The 17,842-nt window shown below is 43.6% G+C and overlaps 1 protein-coding gene across 1 annotated transcript in view; it reads left to right on the forward strand.

The window, feature by feature from the left end:
- The window catches only part of LOC114028472 (F-actin-capping protein subunit beta), a 165,400-nt gene that overhangs the window by 55,190 nt on the left and 92,368 nt on the right, over positions 1–17,842 (forward strand). The window contains exon 2 of the mRNA XM_027842706.1: positions 16,491–16,580. Within this exon, the coding sequence (XP_027698507.1) occupies positions 16,491–16,580 (90 nt within the window). The remainder of the gene's footprint in view (positions 1–16,490; positions 16,581–17,842) is intronic.

Here is a 17,842-nt window from a genome sequence, read left to right on the forward strand (position 1 = left end):
TCATTTTTTAAAATTTTGAGTTCCAAATTCTCTCCCTCCCTGCCCTTCCCCTCCCCTCTCCTTGAGAAGGTAAGCAATTTGATATCGATTATACGTGTGAAGTCATGCAAAACATTTCCATAGTAGCCATGTGCTTACTCCGGATTGACCTTACTGAAACCCCCAGATCTTTGTCAGATCTACTGCTATTGAAACTTCCCTTCTCGTCTTGTATTACTAATCGTTAAAAATTCTTTAACAGTGAAACTTCTTTATTCTGAAATTCAGATGTCTTGAACTAGAGCAAGGCTAAAGATTTTATTTTTATTATCTGTGAAAATAATGGCTCCCATCTGTGGAACCCCTCCACATTTAGGGTTTATAGTTTGCAAAGGCACGCAGGTGTATTATACCCATTTTAGTTCTAGGGCCAAAAGGGAATCATCTAGTTCAGCTCTTTCATTTTACATATGGGGAAATTGAGGCACAAATCTTTATTCATCTTCATTTCTATGCCCTTTGAGGGACTTAGATTTCAGTGATAAACTGGAGAGCATCCAGAGGGAGGGGGTTACTAGAGAGAGGGAAGGTTTCAAAAGCGTGTTATATGAGGCATGGGCTGGGTGGCATGGTAGATAGAGTGCTGGGGCTTGAAGTCAGAAGACCCCAGGTTCAAATCTCAACTAAGACTCTCATTAGCTGGGTGATCCTGGGCAAGTCACTTAACCTCTGTTTGCCTCAGTTTCTTCATCTATAAAATGAAGATAATAATAGCACATCGATGTTAAGTTTGTTGTGAGGATCAAATGAAATAACAATTGTAAAGCACTGAGCACAGTGGCACATAGTAGGCACTATAACATGTTAGCTTTTATTATTAGCTATTTTAAAGAACTAAGAAATTTAACTGAAGAAGATTGGGAAGAGAGTGCATGTGAAGCTATCTTCAGATGTGAAAAGCTGTTATTTCCAAGAGGTATTGTGCTGCTCAGGCTCAGCAGGCCAATCTAGGAGTAATTAGGGAGTTGTAGAGGAGCAGATTTGGGAGACAGTGGGTTGATGCCTCAGAGGAGATCTTCTGTTAAGAGCCATTTAGATTAGGGGCCTCTGTGGCCCCTTCAAAGTGGAAGAAGCTGTGATTTGGGCATTGCTCCATTCACTAGCAAAGATACCAGCCTCTCTCCATCCTAGTAGAGATTTTTTTTTTAATTGCTGTGTATGAAAACCTTCCCAAAGTTGTGACTCCTCTTTAGCATTGAACTTCTCTGACTTCAGGCGGTTCCGTCCCTAGATGTCAGGCAGCACAGTCTCTTGCTTCAGCCTCTACTTGAAGTCTTTCCAGCCTGGGAGAGCCAGAGGTTGGATTCTTTTGGTGTTTGCTTTCAAGAACTCAGAGTTACTTCCATGCCAAGAGGAAGAAGGTATTAGTAGAGGTCTTTTTTCCATGGTTTTGAAAGAAAGTTCAGAGTCACTCCCTCAGTCTATAAGATCTATAAGAGAAGGTCGGGTTAAGCGATTTCTAAGGCCTCTTCCAGGTCTGATGACTGCCCTAGTCTGTTTTAGTTGCTTTGGGACTTAAAAAGAGGTAGATGGGCTCATGATGCTAAGAAGCAGTAACTCTTTCGTAGGATCCTAGATTAGAGCTGGAAGGGACTTTAGAGGTCCTCAAGTCCAACCTTCTGAGATGTTAAATGACTTGCTTGAAGTCAGAAAGTTAGAAGCATCTGCTTCCTTGCCCTCAATCCAATACTCTCTAGTCTTCCAGGCTCTTCTTAGGCGGTGATTTCAGCTGGTAGAGCAGTAACAAGGGTTTCCATAAGTGTTCCCATGATCCTTCAGTAAGGATCGTGACCTTGCAGCCCATGTGCCAGCACCCCTCCCTGATGTAAGGGGTGGTGGGAGGTTAAAAACAAGACGTGGATGGATGTCTTTCCCATCTAGAGTAAGTTTGGAGAGCTGAGCATTCAGAAGCCATCTAAAGACTATCTTTCTCTTGGGATTCAAAGGTTGCAAGGGAAAAGTGAGTCGATACTCACCTCTTTGTCAAAGAAAAGAACCTAACAAAACAGTTGATTCTGTTACTCCAAGCTGCTGGCTGGTTTCTTTCGCTGATCTTATTCACTGAATTTCAGCATCTATTACCTGGCATACCTGGACTAAATGTGGGAGCTAAAAAGAAAAAAATTGTCATTACCCTCAAGGAGTATACACTCTAATGGGAGACAACATACAAATAACTACGTACGTAGATCTGTGCAGAGTAGATGGAGAGTAATCTGAAAGGGGAGTCATTAATAGCTGGGGGGACTGGGAAAGACCTCCTGCAGAGAGCTTGGGAGACCAAGAGGTGGAGATGAAGATGGCATGAGGGACTGAGAGGAGAGAAAGCACATTGGAAGCACTTAGTAAATACTTTGTTCCTCCTTTCATTCCAAGAGACAGGTGATGGAGCATTATGTTTGAGGAACTGAAAATATGCCGATGTAACTGTATCTTAAAGAGTACATGGGAGGTGGGGCAGTGGATAGAGCATTAGCCCTGAGTTCAAATCTGGCCTCAGACACTTGACACACATGAGCTATGTGACCTTGGGCAAGTCACTTAACCTCCAGTTGCCTCCCCTGAAAAAAGTACATGGAGGGGGAGTAAAGTATAAGAAGAGTGGCAAAGTAGGAAGGGGCCAAGTGATGAAAAGTTTGAAATGCCTGCTAAAGCAGTTTCTTATTGATCCCATTTGGATATTTACTCCTCTCTCCATTTGGCTGGCCCTGGGTCACGAATTGTTTATGGCCACTTGGCCAGTCCTGAAGACTGGCTACTAATATGGAGATATGCATTGGTGGAGGGAACATCTACAATCATGAAAAGTGTGGATGGTAACTAGAACGACAATATTTTTATTTTTGCTTTTCCCTTGTTTTCTTGAAGTTCATTCATATCATTTCCCCTCTCTGGGCTTTAGGCTCCCACTTTAAAATGAGGGGGCTAGGTGAAACAATTTCTTAGAAGAGGGGACCCATTTTTAGATCTTGTTGAAAGTTGTTCACTTACTAATGTGACTTCCACTCTCCAGGCCTCATGTCCTTCTAAAATAAGGAGACTGGGCTTCATTGGTCTCTTAAGTAAGCTCTGATCTAAGTCTAGATCCTATAAATGAATTAAAAAGCATTTAAATTTTTTTAAAGTTCCATGAGAAAGTACTTTTCTGTGCTTTATTGTATGTGCATGTATGTATATTTGTATATGTGTATGTATATATTTTATACACACAGTGTAGTAATCTGTTATGCAATATGTCTCTCTTCAGAAATAACAATGTAATATTTCTGTTCTTCAAAACATCACATAACTCCAAAAGTAAAAATGGTGCCATTCATATACAAAGATGATACTACCAACCTACCTTTATGTCAAGACCTCTGAAATCCTCTTTTCCAGCCATAATCTATTGGCTTTCCACCTCTCCCTTCCCATGCCAAACCCTATTCTTTGTCTACACCATGACTTCCAATTTCTAGACTCTCTGAGACTATCAGCTCTGCACTAGTCCCTCTCTTTTCCCCATCTTGACCTCTTGGTGAATCAATTCTACTCTGTGCTGTCCTCTTCACTTGAGTTCCTGGCTCCCTCATAATTTTGCCAGTTATTTCCTGCAAGCTTCAGCTTTGGGTCCCTTGGATCAACCATCCGCTGCCTTCACTGCTGAACAAAGGTGGAGAAAATCGTGCAACTGTCCTGACTGGGTCCATTACAAATTTATGTTACATAACCCAAATGGGACTTTCAGTGCTGCCAGGCAGTCTTTCTTGTCAGCCTCCTTTCTCAGCTATCCCACTTTCTATAGTAGCTCTTCCAAACCTTTTCATCCCTATTCACACCTCTCATGGCTCTGTCTTTCCTTATCCCCTCAACTGAAAGCCTTGTCTCATATTTTACAGAAAAAATAGAGGCCATTCACAAGCCCCCTCTTCTCCCCTCTTCCTCATCTCCTATCACTTGGACTTTCTGTCACTATCTCCTCCTTCACCCCTGTCCCACATGAAGAGGTGGCTGTACTCCTTGCCAAGGCAAATCCCTCTTTTTGCATAGGTGATCCCATTCCATCACATCTCCAGCAGATTGCCCCCTCTGTCATTCCCACTCTCTCATGTCTTCAACCTCTCCTTGTCTCCTTTTCTTCTGCCTGCAAACATGTTTGTGTTACCCCATCCTCAAAAAGCTGTCCTTGATCCTTGCTGACTATTGTCCTATATCTCTTCTGCTCTTTGTGGCAAAACTCCTTAAGAAAGCTGGCAATTGGTACTTCCCTTTCTCTCCCTCTCTTCTTAACACCCTACAATCTGGCTTCCAACCTCATTATTCCACTGAAACTGTTCTCTCCAAAGCTTCCAGTGATCTCCAAACTACCAAATCCAGTGGCCTTTTCTCAGTCCTCATTCTTTTTTACCTTTTTGCAACCTTTGATGTTATTAATCACTTTCTTGATATTCTCTAGTTTTTCAAGACACCACTCTCTTGGTTTTCCTTCTACTATTCTGATTGCTCCTTCTCAGTCTCCTTTTCTAGATCTTTATCCAGATAACATCTCTAACCATGAGTGTTCTTCAGGGCTCTGTTCTGGACTGTCTTCTCCCTCTATTCTGTTTTACTTGGTGATCTCATTAGCCCCTATGGATTTAATTATCAAACCTATGCTGATGATTCTTAAATCTATCTATTCTGCCCTAATGCTCTCTGCTGACCTGCAGTCTCATATCTCACATCTTCTTCCAGACATCTTCAACCAGATGCCCCCTAGACATCTTAAACTCAACACTGAGTTTATTGAACTCAAAATTGAACTTTCCCCCAAGCCCTCTCCTCTTTCATACATCCCTGTTACTGTAGAGGGTACAACTGTCCTCCCAGCCCCTCAGGCTTGCAACCTAGCCATCATCCTCAGTCCCTTCCCACATCTCACCTCCCTATCCATATATTGCCAAGGCCCATCAATTTCACATGTGTTGTAAACTCTGTCAAATATGTTCTCTTCTCTCCTCTGATCCTGCTACCACCTTGGTGCAGCCTTTTATCACCTCGTACCTGGTTTATTCCAGTAGCCTGCTGATGGGCATCCCTGCCAATACATCCTTCACTTAGCACCCAAAGTGATTTTCCTAAAGTGCAAGTCTTGACTATGTCATCCTCCTACTCAGTAAGCTAGCAGCTTCCCATCACCTTTAGATCAAATAGAAAATTCTCTGTTTGGTGTTCAGAGACCTTTGTAATCTAGCCCTCTCCCCCTCCTCCCACCTTTCCAGTCTGTTTACACTTTATACCTCATTATGTACTTTTTGATCCAGTGGTACTGTCATCTTTGCTGTTCCTCATACAGGCACTGCACATCTCCACATTTTAGCTCTGAGAATTACCTGTTTCTGGAATGTTCTCCCTCCTCATCTCTGCCTCCCAGTTCCCTGGCTTCTGTCAAGTCCCAACTAAAATCCCACCTTCCCACTTTCCCAGTCCCTCTTAATTCTAGTGTCTTTCCTCTGTTAATTTTTTTTCCCCCGGTATATCCTGTTTACAGTTTGTCTGTATGTATTTGTTTGCTTGTTGTCTCCCGTTAGATTGTGAGCGCCTTGAGGGCAGGATCTGTCTTTTGCCTTTCTTTGTATCCCTAGCACTTAGCATGGTGCCTGGCACATCAGAAGTGTTTAACAAATGCTTACTGACTGACTGACTTTTAAAAATGAAATTCTCACCCGTCTATGTACTTTGCTATTCAGAATATTTCCCCTCTGTCTATCACTCCGTATAGGTGTAGATGTAGATGTAGATACAGATACAGACATAGGTATAGATATATCTGTGGGAGCTTCTTGAGGGGAGCAGCTCAGCTAGAGCCAGGGGTCACCAGATTGGGACCTTTAGTTCTGGATAGAGATGGAATAGAGAGCTCCAGGAAGGGGGGCTGTGGGAGTAAACATTTGTCATTTGCTGGGCTTTCTTGGTAAATAGCCCATGCAGTGTCTTTAGTCTATCAGAAGTAAAGGAGGAAGGTGTTTGTGGATGTATGGTACCAGACGGCCTTCTTCTCCCAAAGGGCGCATTGACTTTTGGGCTTAACTGCTTTTCCAGGATGTTGGAGATTCGTGGTATCAGACCAAACCTTCAGGACATTTCATTTAAAATGTTGAAGTGTTAATTATTCTTTACCAGCTAAGGGGAAAGCTATGGTGCTAGCTACCTTGCTTCACTGCTTTCAAAACCTCCTGCATTTGGACTGTGTAGCTATGACCTCCTCCATTTGTTTGCACGTGGTTTAGTGAATTGTTGGGGTGGGAACAATCATTTATTAGATACCTACTATGTGCCAGGCATTGTACTCAGTGCTTCATAAATATTATCTCATTTGATATTCACAGTAGCCCCAGGAAGTAGGTGCTAATTATGATCCTCACATTACTGAGGAAACTGAGGCAAAACTATAGGGCCACATAGCTAGTAAATATCTGAGGCTGGATTTGAACTCATGTCTGACTCTAGGCCCAGCACTCTTTATAGTGCACTGCTAGCTGCCTTCTGTGTCCAAAAATATTCATGTCCTGGTGGACCATCTTCTACCCTTAATCAGGCTAGTCTGTGGTGGAGCCCAGCCTAGTAGCCTTTCTGACTTGGGTAAAGTTGGTTTTCTGGTAGTTTTGCATTTGGGAACTCAGGGTCCTGGAGATTGGCTCCAGGCTGCATTTATTCTCCCGTCATGTATATTATAACAGTAGAAAGAGGCAGCAAATCTTGATTTTTTAAATTGTTTAAGCTTGGGTCTTGAACTGTGGCAGATAAATGCTTGTAGATGGTGCCTGCTTCTGGAGCTCCTTTATGAGTTTTTGAGGTTTTGCTGAGCTAACCTGGGGAAGAGGGCAGAACCAGGAGCAGTGAGTGAAGTTGTGGAGAGGCCCATTTACTCTGCATGTGATAAATGAATGAAAAGCATCGTGAGGACCTGTGGCTGAGCCCTGGAGATTTAGATACAGAAATGTAGAAAGGGGCCACTGGGGGGTGGAGGGGTGGGGTGGATGCAGCAAATGATACAATAAAGGGAGACAAAGCCTCTCAATGGAGTTTGGTGGCTAAGAAAGGCTATGCTGGTCTGAAAAGTTAAAAAGTTAATTAGGGAAGGTATAGGGGAATAGCTCAACATGCTCTTTCCAGTATCAGTATCAGTGTACTTTGATTGTGATTTCAGAACTGTAAAGTGGCAGAGATGTGGGATGAATCAGGTGACTGGTGAGAACTTGGTGGGAGGTGTAATGGTCCAGCTCAGGTAGAGTGGACAGGGTCTGCTGTGGATAGAGTGCTGGGTCTGGAGACAGGAAGGCCTGAGTTCAAATCTGGCCTCAGACACTAGCTGTGTGACTCTGGGCATGTTATTTAACCCTGTTTGCCTCAGTTTCCTTATCTGTAAAATGATCTGGAGAAGGAAATGGCAAATCGCTGTCTTTGCCAAGAGAAGCCTGAAGGGGGTCACAAAGAGTTAGACACAACTGAACAACAAATGATGCTGCAAAACTGACAATGTAAGAGTAATCAAGAGATGGATGATGGAGGAGATTAAGAGAATAAAAATTAAAAAACAAACAAACCAAACACTACACCAGTCTGGGCAATAGGGCTCCAGGAAGGGAATTTCCCAGTTGAAAGTATTATATCCTCTAAGGCAAGGGTCTCTGGTCCCTGCACTGAGGGTGCTGGGCTAGAGGCAGAGGGGGCTAGTGAAACAGAAAAGGTCCCCAGTATTTAAAGCTTTTCCCCAAATTGGAAGGGGCTGTCCTGGGACAACGTGGAATGGCTTTCCTCTTACCAGAGGTCTTTACTTAAAGGCTGAGTATGGTGTGTGTGAGAGGCTTTGTTGGGGACTCCTTATACTGGATGGCCCAAGTCTAGGGTTCTTCAGCGCCATTGGCAGTGTGTTGTGGTGCACTGTGCCCCGTGAGGGTAGGAGAGGGCACATGACTGGAACAGGCACAAGGTTGCTAAGTCGAGACTCCTGTATTTATGGATGTACAGGCACCTGAATGGGAACCCAGGGAGCCTGGAAGAGAAATGGACCAAATGAAATGACTTTTTGTATGAACTTTTCCCCCCTTTAAACCTTCCTTTGGGCTCACGTCATAAAGTAGAGCTACCCTTTTCCATGTGAAATATTTGTGTTGGCAGAGCCTTGATTTTATCCTAAATCATTTAAATCTTCCTATTCTCTTTCAGATTTATTAATTTGTACTTCCTGCAGAGTGATCCCAAAGATCCTTCCATTATAGCTCCATTCCTCAACCCCTACACGTACACACCCTTGAAAACCATGTCAGGAGGAGGTCAGAGTCCTTCCCCATCCACATCGTAGATCCTTGCCCTAATCCAACTTGTAAATCTTTTTAGGGAGAAGTTTCATTGTATGAAGCTATCTTAAATGTGAAGAAATGCTCTCTCATCCCTATTCCTGCTGGCCAGGGGCCACCACCCTAATCCAAATCAGCTTTGTCCATGATTTGAAAAGCGAGAAAGTTGGTGTTTTCTAGCCTCCCCATCTCCCACTTTGTCTTGCCTGGAAAGGCCTCTCCAGGCTCCTCTTCATAGCTCCATAGCTCTAGATGGTTGATGTTATAGAGCTGGCATGCACTGCTCATGAGTGCCTAAGTTTTTATGCTCAACTGTCATTTAACCAAGTGGAGGAATTAATTATTTGGTTCATCAGACCAAGGAGGAAAAAGTGGCCCAGGACATCTGTGGAACATTAATGAACAGCTGATGAGAAATCATACAGCTATGCTCTTTCCTAGGATAAGAGTCCAGGAAACTTTCTGACCACCAAAGAAGGATGAGGTCAAAAGGACTTCACTGCTTTTAGTTCTTTTAGTAAGCATTTATTAAGTGTTTGGAGTCTATCAGACTCTGTGCTAGCCTCAGGGACCACAGTACAGTGGAAGAGATCACTGGCTCTGGAGTCAGACGGCCTGGGTTCAGGTCCCCTCTCTGATACTTACATACCTGTGGGACCCTGGGTAAATCACTCAACCTCCCTGGGTCTCAGTTTCTTATTCTGTAAAATGAAAAGAGTGTTCTAAATGGCTTCTAAGGTCCCTTACCTAGATCTGAGATCTGGGATCCTATGAGCCTATGAAGTAATCCCTGCTCTCAAAAAGCTTACATTTTACTGGAGGAAACAACATACACACAGATAGGGCTGTACGAAATACACACACAAAAAAAACATACGTACAACTTCTGCAGAATGGCGGAGTGGTGGGGGACACTAACAATTGGAGGGGATCAGAAAGGCCTTTTGGAAAAAGTGGCACCAGAGCTCAACATGGCCACCATAGTATTCATGAATATGCTATATATACACTGACTTGTCAGATAGGGTTCTTGGTCAAAAGTGACAGGATTTCTGCAGTTTGTCTATAGTAGATCAGTCCACGGCTTATCCTGTTCTATAAGGCTAACTGTAGAAAACTGCCCTTTTTTAGCTATTGTTTCTCAAAGGCCACTCATTTCAGTTCAGCTTTAGTGGACCTTTCTATAGTGCTTTAAGGTTACAAAACACTTACTTCCTTTACAGTAGCCTTTTGAAGTTATGGTTTAAATGTTGTTATCCCCATTTCACTGCTGAGAAGACTGAGGTTCAGTGGTATTGTGACAGCTAGTAAGCATCATAGCTAGGGTTTGGCTCCACGACTTGTTCATCCAAATCCAGAATATTTCTGCTTAACCACACTATTTCAATTATCCAGGAATAACAACAAGAATAAATACCTTGCAAGTGCTCACTAAGTAAGATAGTCAGGAAGTCTTATGTTGGGCTGGGAACCTAAACCCTTCAGTGGCAATCAGGAGACAGGCCTTGGCCTTGGCTCTTTAACCAGACTAGCCAGGTGAACTTGGATAAATTGCTTTATCCCTCTGGGCTTTGGCTTTCCTGTCTATAAATGGACAAAATCATCTCCAAGAGCATTCTGAAGGGCCATGTGGCATCATAGGAGAGAGAGTTGGATTTAGAGGCGTAAAGTCTTGGATTCAAATCCTGCCTCAGACACTTAGCTGTATGACCCTAGATGAGCTGCCCAGCTTCCCCAAGTCTCCTTTCCCTGGTACTGTAATGAGGGTTAAGTGAGAGAATCACGTAAAGGCTTATTTCAGTGTGAACTTTTGTTGTTGTTTCTATTGTGTTTGAAAATCTGAAATGTAGGTAGAGGAAGACCATACCAACCTAAAAGTCCTTATTAGGCTAAGTAGGAATAGATTCAAGAATAGTGTGTTGGAATCCTGGAAGATCAGGAATTCAAAAGCTGTGAATTCATCAGCTGTCATGGGAAGACCCTAAGGATTTCCCGTCATGGAGCTGTTCCCCAGAGGTAGACTCCACTCTGCCTTGTATGTGGCCAGGGCATGGAGACAGGAATGTATTTGCTCTATTTGGGGATGACCTCCTTGTGAGGCCACGTTGAGCACGTTCAATCTCACCCATCCGTGGCAACCTTCAAGCCTGTACTTGAAGAAGTTACCCTGCCCAAAGTTGAGGTTTCTCCAGGTTCTTCAAGGGATCCATGCCCCAGCCCCTTCTCTTTTCTTTGTGCTCGCATGGTATTCCGGGCATGATGTTACCAGGCCAGAGGACAATGGTGCTGTCAGTACCATAATTCTGCACAATAATGCAGATTTCTTCACATGGGTATGGGGAGGGACACCCCCCATCATTTCAGTTGTAGGGTTGGATTGTATGAAAAGGGGAAAAGAAGGTGGCAGGAGAAGTGGTGACAGTTGGGGATGAGAATGGAGAGTTTGGCCATTCAGAGAGTGAGTAGTGCAAGCTAAGGCAGAAGAGAGTAGATTGGAGCCAGACCGTGGAGAGGATCGAGAGTTTATATTTCATTGAGTTGGTAATGAGTTTTGTAATGTAGACTGTAAACATGTGGAGGGCAGGGTCTTTTTTTCATTTTTATAGCCTCAGCACCTACAGATCATAAGATGCTGAATATACAGTTGTGAATTAAGTAGAGTAGGGGACAAAATCAAGAGGCAGTTGCGTGGAAAAAAAAAATGGTCACACCCCACTTATCTGGCTATTAGACTCAGTGGTTGCCTCAGTCTTTGAGAACAGAAGCCCACAAAAGTCCTGAGTGGGAGAGAGGAGGGAAGAACCAGATTAGACAGTAATTGGGAAATATTTAACAAAATAAATAATAATGTAATACAACACAGATAATGTTAATTTGAGGTTTTCTAAGTCAGTGTGGGCCCAGGAATCCATTTCTATTTGTATTGACATCACTGTTCTAGAAGATAGCCATAAACCTGAAAATAATCCAAAAAAGTTCTCTGAGCCCCTTTGCCACCCCCAGATAGCTACATCATCAAACTAGCAAAAAGCTAGATGCTGGTCTATTAGAAGATGCTCTGATAACCTTTTCCCTCATTTAAAAAAAAAATCATTCATTATGAACTAATATAATTTTACATAAGAAGTCTATTGAACATTAAATTGACCACTTCTAATGTATTTTTAACCATGAAAACATGACAATGTTAACTTATAAGTAGTTCCCTCTTAAAATTAGGCATCTGCTAAGGTATCTCCAAAAGTCTTATGATGGAAAATGCTATCCACATCCAGAGAAAGAACTATGGAGTTTGAATGCAGATCGAAGCATACTATTTGCTCTTTTTTTTCTTCTGTTTTGTTTTGTTTCCTCTTTCCACATGGTTCCTCCTATTGGTTCTAATTCTTCTTTACAACATGACTAATGTGAAAATATGTTTAATAGGAATGTATATGTATAGCCTATATCAGATTGGGCACCGTCTTAGGGAGGGAAGAGGAGAAATTTAAAACTCAAAAGCTTATGGAAGTGAATGTTGAAGACTAAAAATAAATTATTTAAAAAAATAAAAATTAGGTATCTGTATGGACTATACAGTGCTTAAGAAGTAAGCTTGGTTATCTGTTTTGAGAGCACAGAGCAATAGTTGTGAAGCCAGCGGTAGAGTCAGGCCGGGTCCAGGGGTAGGAGTGAGAAGGGACAGCCATGCCTGGCAAGGGGGAGACAGAAGGTAAGAGCAGATGAGTAACTCTTTTGTACCACACAGCGTGCTTCCAATACTGGGTATTCATGAGATTATCAAGAAAAATGCTGATTGTTGTTTGGTTTCTTCTAGTTAATACTAGAAGGGCCTGGAAATTAAAAATAGCTCAAAAATTGCATCAACTCACAATGCATTTTTAAAAAATCCACTAAAGCAAGGAAAATTGAGATATTAAGATGAAAATTTTTTATTTCTAAAGAAAATCACAATATTTTTGCGTCTATAGACATGCCTGGTTCCTCAGTTGTCAAGAAGGCAAGGATGTTTAGAATGCATGAGGACACTAGAAAGAGCAGGGAGAAAACACTTGCCCAAATTAGAGAAAATAAATGTGGGCTTGCTAATCAGTCAGAAGATGCATAGAAGTACCTACATCCCTTTGCCTCTTAATTAAATTGATTGTGGGGGGGGGGGTAGAGGAAGGTCCTTTGTTAGCCCTTGTTTCTTAGCTCTTTCTTTAACTTGCTTCCAACAACTTCACTTGAGATTTTTCAGAGCGCCTTGTAATGCACTATGTCTTAAGCCTAGCTTAGGGGATGCAGGGCTAGCGAGCCAGGATGCCCCAGAGGTTAAAGGAATCATGCCTTTGCCACCATCTCTCAGGCCACTTAATGGGATTTTGAGTCTTCCGTTGGACCCAGCGAGTCATCCAAAGGGAATGTCTGAGTTTGGACTTGCTGAGACATCTCCCTCCGTGCATGGTTATAATCATGGTTGCTCTCTCCAGGGATAGAGCTAGAGCACAATCAGTCAGTGGGAGAAACACTTCAAACAATGATTATTAATCCAGAATGTGCAGATACGCCCTCTAGATGAGCTGCGGCTTGGTTAGGGGTTTGCCTGAGAGTTCTTCTGCATATAGCCCTGGAGCACAGTTTGTTCTGAACACGTGGCAGAAAACAGACTGAACGTTTCAAAGGGTGATGGTGGCTGGTCTGCAAATGAAAGTCTATAGTATGATTTCATGAATTCATTGAGATGTGGTTTACTCGAGACAAAGCCAGGAGAGGCAAAAGGTTGCTTTTGCCTCTCTGTGAAGAAAGCATTGGCTTAGCTTGCAAGCTTTAAATCAGAAGAAAAAGGGGGTTTTGTTTGACTTTGTTGGAAGAGAGAACAAACTTTTTAATCCCTTGAGCACATTAATTGTTTGTATGTAGATAGATGCCAGAATAGTTCTATCTCTTAATATAGGCCAGGCTGGGCTCCTTTTAGGAGTAGTTGGAGTTAATGTTGGAGCTTTGGAGAAAATCCCACCCTTGCCTCTGCCAAACTAAGCAGAGAAAAGGGCATGTCCGTTCCTAGGTCAGGGGAGCTTGGGAGGATGTTCTGATGTCCCCATATGCCCATGAATCGATGAACTCATTGAAGGGGACGCTGCTCCATCTGCCCCTCCCTTCAGTCCAGCCACACAGTTCTCATCCATGGCCCTTGTAGGCTCCCCAGCAGGAAACTGGGCTGCCCCTCATGTACTGAGGCCTTCCTTGAGCTCTCTTCATGTTGTCCTTACTATGTCACCAGTCCGTTGTTCCAGCCAGATCTTTCTCTGGAGGATGGAGAATAACTAACCTTTCTGTGGGACTTTTTACATGAGAATGAGCCGGAGCACAACCTTGTGAGTTAGTGCTGCTGCTAGCCTTCTGAGATGACCTTCCAGATGTCTAGATGTCTTGTATGGACCTAGTTATTTACATGTTGTCTCTTCCATTTCAGTGGAAGCCCTTTGATGGCAGGGATTGTTTTTGCTCTTCCTTATATCTCTAGTACTTTTCACAACTTTTGGCCCAGGGGTGAGCAACCTATATGTCCTCAAGTGCTGCCCTTTGACTGAATCCAAACTTTACAGAAAAGATCTCCTTAACAAAAGGATGGGTTCTGTAAAACTTGGACTTAGTCCAAAGGCCACACCCGAAGACCTAGAAGACCACATGTGGCCTCCAGGCTGCAGGTTCCCCACCCCTGGAACTGTGGCCCATCATAAATACTTAATAAATGCTCGTTGACTTGATTTGATATATTTGGATAGAGTGAATCTCAGAGGAGATGACAGCAGAGGGAGGATCAGAAAGGGACCCTAGGGAGCAGGGGTATTCTGGCTCGCTAACCGCTGAGTCAGAGTTATGGAGCAGGCTTTTGCAGCAGAGAGCTGCAAGTACTGGGAAGTTTCCTAAATCCAGCATATTATCCATCACTTAAATTCTGGGTTCTGCTTATATGTCTCCACTGCCCATCCAAGGTATCTGTATTGAATAGGCAAAGTGTGTGTGTGTTCAGGGAGGACTGGCACCTCTGGGGTGAGGGCTTGCTGAGCCCTTCTCAGGCTACCCATCCCCCTTTGGTGGTTACCTGGCACTCCAGGCTCACCGTGGCTCCAAGAAGCTTCAGTGGCCGTAGCAGTCGCATCCCAGTAAACCACCTTTACACGTGGGCTAGAACCAGGTCGAGAGTAACCTACAGATCTCAAACCCATCTTTATATTATAAGATTTTCAGAACACAGTCTCAGCTAGGTTGCTTTCATTCAATTGGAAAAAAAAATTTAAGTAACCCTAGCTTAAAGACTTTGAATAAATTTAGTTTGAAGTATTTAAGTTTACTTTAATTTTCTGTGGACAGGAGAGGGCCTCGTTTCATTGGGGTGCTCTCGTGATGGGGAGATCTTCACAGAGCACACAGGTATTGGCAGGCTTTGTGTTCTGTTGAGCTGGGAGCTATGCTGCTGTCCCACCCAAAGTCAGGAGGCATTAATCCATCCACTTGACTAATCCGTGTTGGCATAACTAGGGAATTCCTAGTTACCAGAGTTCAATAAAGCTAGCCCTAGGTTGTCAGGGGTGTTAGTGTGAGCTGGCCCTGGGGTAAAACAGTGATACTTGTGCACAAGACTGAATTGGAAAGGTTTTCTGTAGCATAGTGTACATGTTGCACCAGGTTCTGCAGATGAATGGCAAGTGACCATGGCCCAGGGGGATGGTGGGGTGTTGGGGGTTATCTTTTAAATAGAAACAGTAAGTTGAACTTGTACGGAATCTTACTGGATTGTAAACTCTGAGGGCAAGGCTTGCCTTATTCTCTTCACTTCTGATATAGTGCTTTGCTTGTAGCAGGTGCTTAATAATTTACTTGAATGAATACATTACATTTATATAGTTGTTTACAAAGTATTTTCACATAGTTTATCAGACTTGAGTCTCCTGACAGTGCTGTGAGGTAGACAGGACAGCTATCCCCATTCTGTAACCCAGGGAAACTGACCTGGAAGTAGTTACGTGGTGTGCTCAAGGTTATTTGGTAGTAAATGGTGGCATTAGAATTACAGTGCTCTGTGGATGGTGACAGCTCATTGTATGTCTCTTGTATGACATTGGGCAAAATGATTCACCTCTGTCAGGCCTGTTTTCTTCATCTATAATATGGGGCAGTAGAAGATGTTATAATAACAGATGCTACCTTAGGGTCGTTTTAGCAGTTGTGGTCTGTGATCCCATGAAATCCTGACTGTTCAAAGACCACTTGTGCTATACCTGTGAAGGTTCTCACAAAGCGGGGGGTTTGGTTTTAGAATGTCATATTCAGGTAACAAGGTTTGGAATGAATAGAGTAGGGTAATGGAAATCATTCTGGCCTGAGTGTCACCCAGATTTGAATACCAGTGTTTTGTCTTCTTATGCCTTGTATGTGTGAGCCTGCCTTGGTAATATGTTGACCCCTTTGCCCACTATGCATCTGTCTGTGAACCTGGGCACCACCTGTAATTTGACCTTTTTTTATTTTGATATTGCATAATTCACAGCTGTATAACACCTCACCCCACTCCCCTCCCCTGTGAGGATATAGGTGCTAAACAGATGGGCTTTTATAGTGATGTCATCGAAAGAACGCATGGTTTCTCAGCTGTAATTCCTGTGGTCATTCTGGTCTGGGCTTGTCAGCTTGTCTATTTGCAACCCCCTTCCAGGGTATTTGTACTAACTCGGAATTACCTGCCCACATGCATATCTGCATTCTTCATCCACTTTGTTTTCCACACTAGAAAAACGTGGCTGTATATTTGAGCAAAACAAATCAATACCTTGTCCATGTCTGAAAAGGGATGTCTTAGAAAACAGGGTGATTTTATTACCACCATCTTGAGCTTGATATTCATTTTAAAAAACTACATAACGGAAGTTTGGACTTCCATGGATAATCTTTTTTTGTTCTTTGTATATTGAGATGTTTATATTTGTTGATGATTGTTAAGTTTGTAGTAGAAAAAAAGTCCAAGGCTCATCTCTTGAGTGTATTGTATTGCTGAGGTTCTATGGTATTTTGGGGTCAGCTGTCGTTATTATCATCATTACTATTACTGTTTGTTTTCATATTGATTTGCTTCTGTCTTTCCTTTCTCAGAGTGACCAGCAGTTGGATTGTGCCTTGGACTTAATGAGGCGCCTGCCTCCTCAGCAGATCGAGAAGAACCTCAGTGACTTGATTGACTTGGTAAGTGCCTGGCTTTAGAGCCTTTGGGCTGGCTGGCCAGCCGAGTGTTGTGTGCCTCCGTACCTGTCATTTTACTCCAGGAGCCAGCCTGCTGTTAGCAGGCTGTAACATCCTTCTAATCGGGGGAGGGTGTCTGGGGCTGGGGAGAAGGGGCTTCATAAGGAAGGGTAAGGTCCCTGAGAAGATGGCCAAGCCCAGCAGGAGCTGTCGCGGCAGGTGAGAGCAAAGGTCAGAGGAGATGTTTGACAAGAACCAGCCTGTGCCTGAGCCCGTCAGCAACATGGAGGCCTGGGGGAATCTAGCGGTCAAGCTTAGACTCCCTGCTCAGCTGTTCTGGCTGGGCTTGAAGAATCACGAAGCTGGCCCTCCTGGCTTCCCATCTTTTGGCAACACTGTGCTTGCATTGGCTGTTGTTGAGTGTCTGGCGTGTCCAAAACAATCTCTTGCCCACATGGAGCTTGCAGTCCTCCAGGCAAGACAACTCACCCCTATTACACAGATGAAATCTAAAGGCACATGACCAAATACAACAAGGCAGCAAACTAAGGTAGTCAGTCATTTAACATTCATTAAGCATCTAGATCAGCGGTGGGAAACCTTCGGCCTCAAGGCCACATGTGGCCCTCTAGATGTGCCGGGCACTGTGTTAAGTGCTGGGGATACAAAGAAAAACAAGTGATGCTCCCTGCCTTCAAGGTGCTCCCTGTGTAAGGCAGGAGGCAACATGCGAACTACGTACAGACAAGCTGTACCCAGAATAATTTGGAGATAATCAGCAGGGTGAAAGCACTAGCAGCATTGAGCGAGGCTGGGAGAAGTTTCTTGTGGAAGGTGAGATTTTATCTGGGCCTTGAAAGAAGCCAGAGAATCCAGAAGGGAAAGCGTTCCAGGCATGGGGGGTGGGGGGACAAGCAGGGAAAATGTCTACATCTGGAAATGGATTGTCTTGTTTGAGCCACAGCAGGGAGGCTAGTGTACCTGGATGGAAGAGTACAATGTGCAGGGTAGGGTGTAAGGTGTAGGATGACTAGAAAGGTTGGGGGGAGTCAGCTTAGGAAGGCCTTTGAATGCCAAGCATGGGATTTTATATTTGATCCTGGAGATGATAGAGAGACACTGGAGCTTAGTTGGGGGTTGGGGGGGAATGACATGGTGGGACCTGCTGTTTATCACTTTTATGGTTGATTGGAGGGCGGAGAGATTTGAAGCAGCTAGGACTCCCCCCCCCCCCCAACACACACACACACACACACACACACACA

Source organism: Vombatus ursinus, unplaced genomic scaffold (assembly GCF_900497805.2).
Source record: "Vombatus ursinus unplaced genomic scaffold, bare-nosed wombat genome assembly UNPS02014884.1, whole genome shotgun sequence".
Classification (NCBI taxonomy): Eukaryota; Metazoa; Chordata; class Mammalia; order Diprotodontia; family Vombatidae; genus Vombatus; species Vombatus ursinus.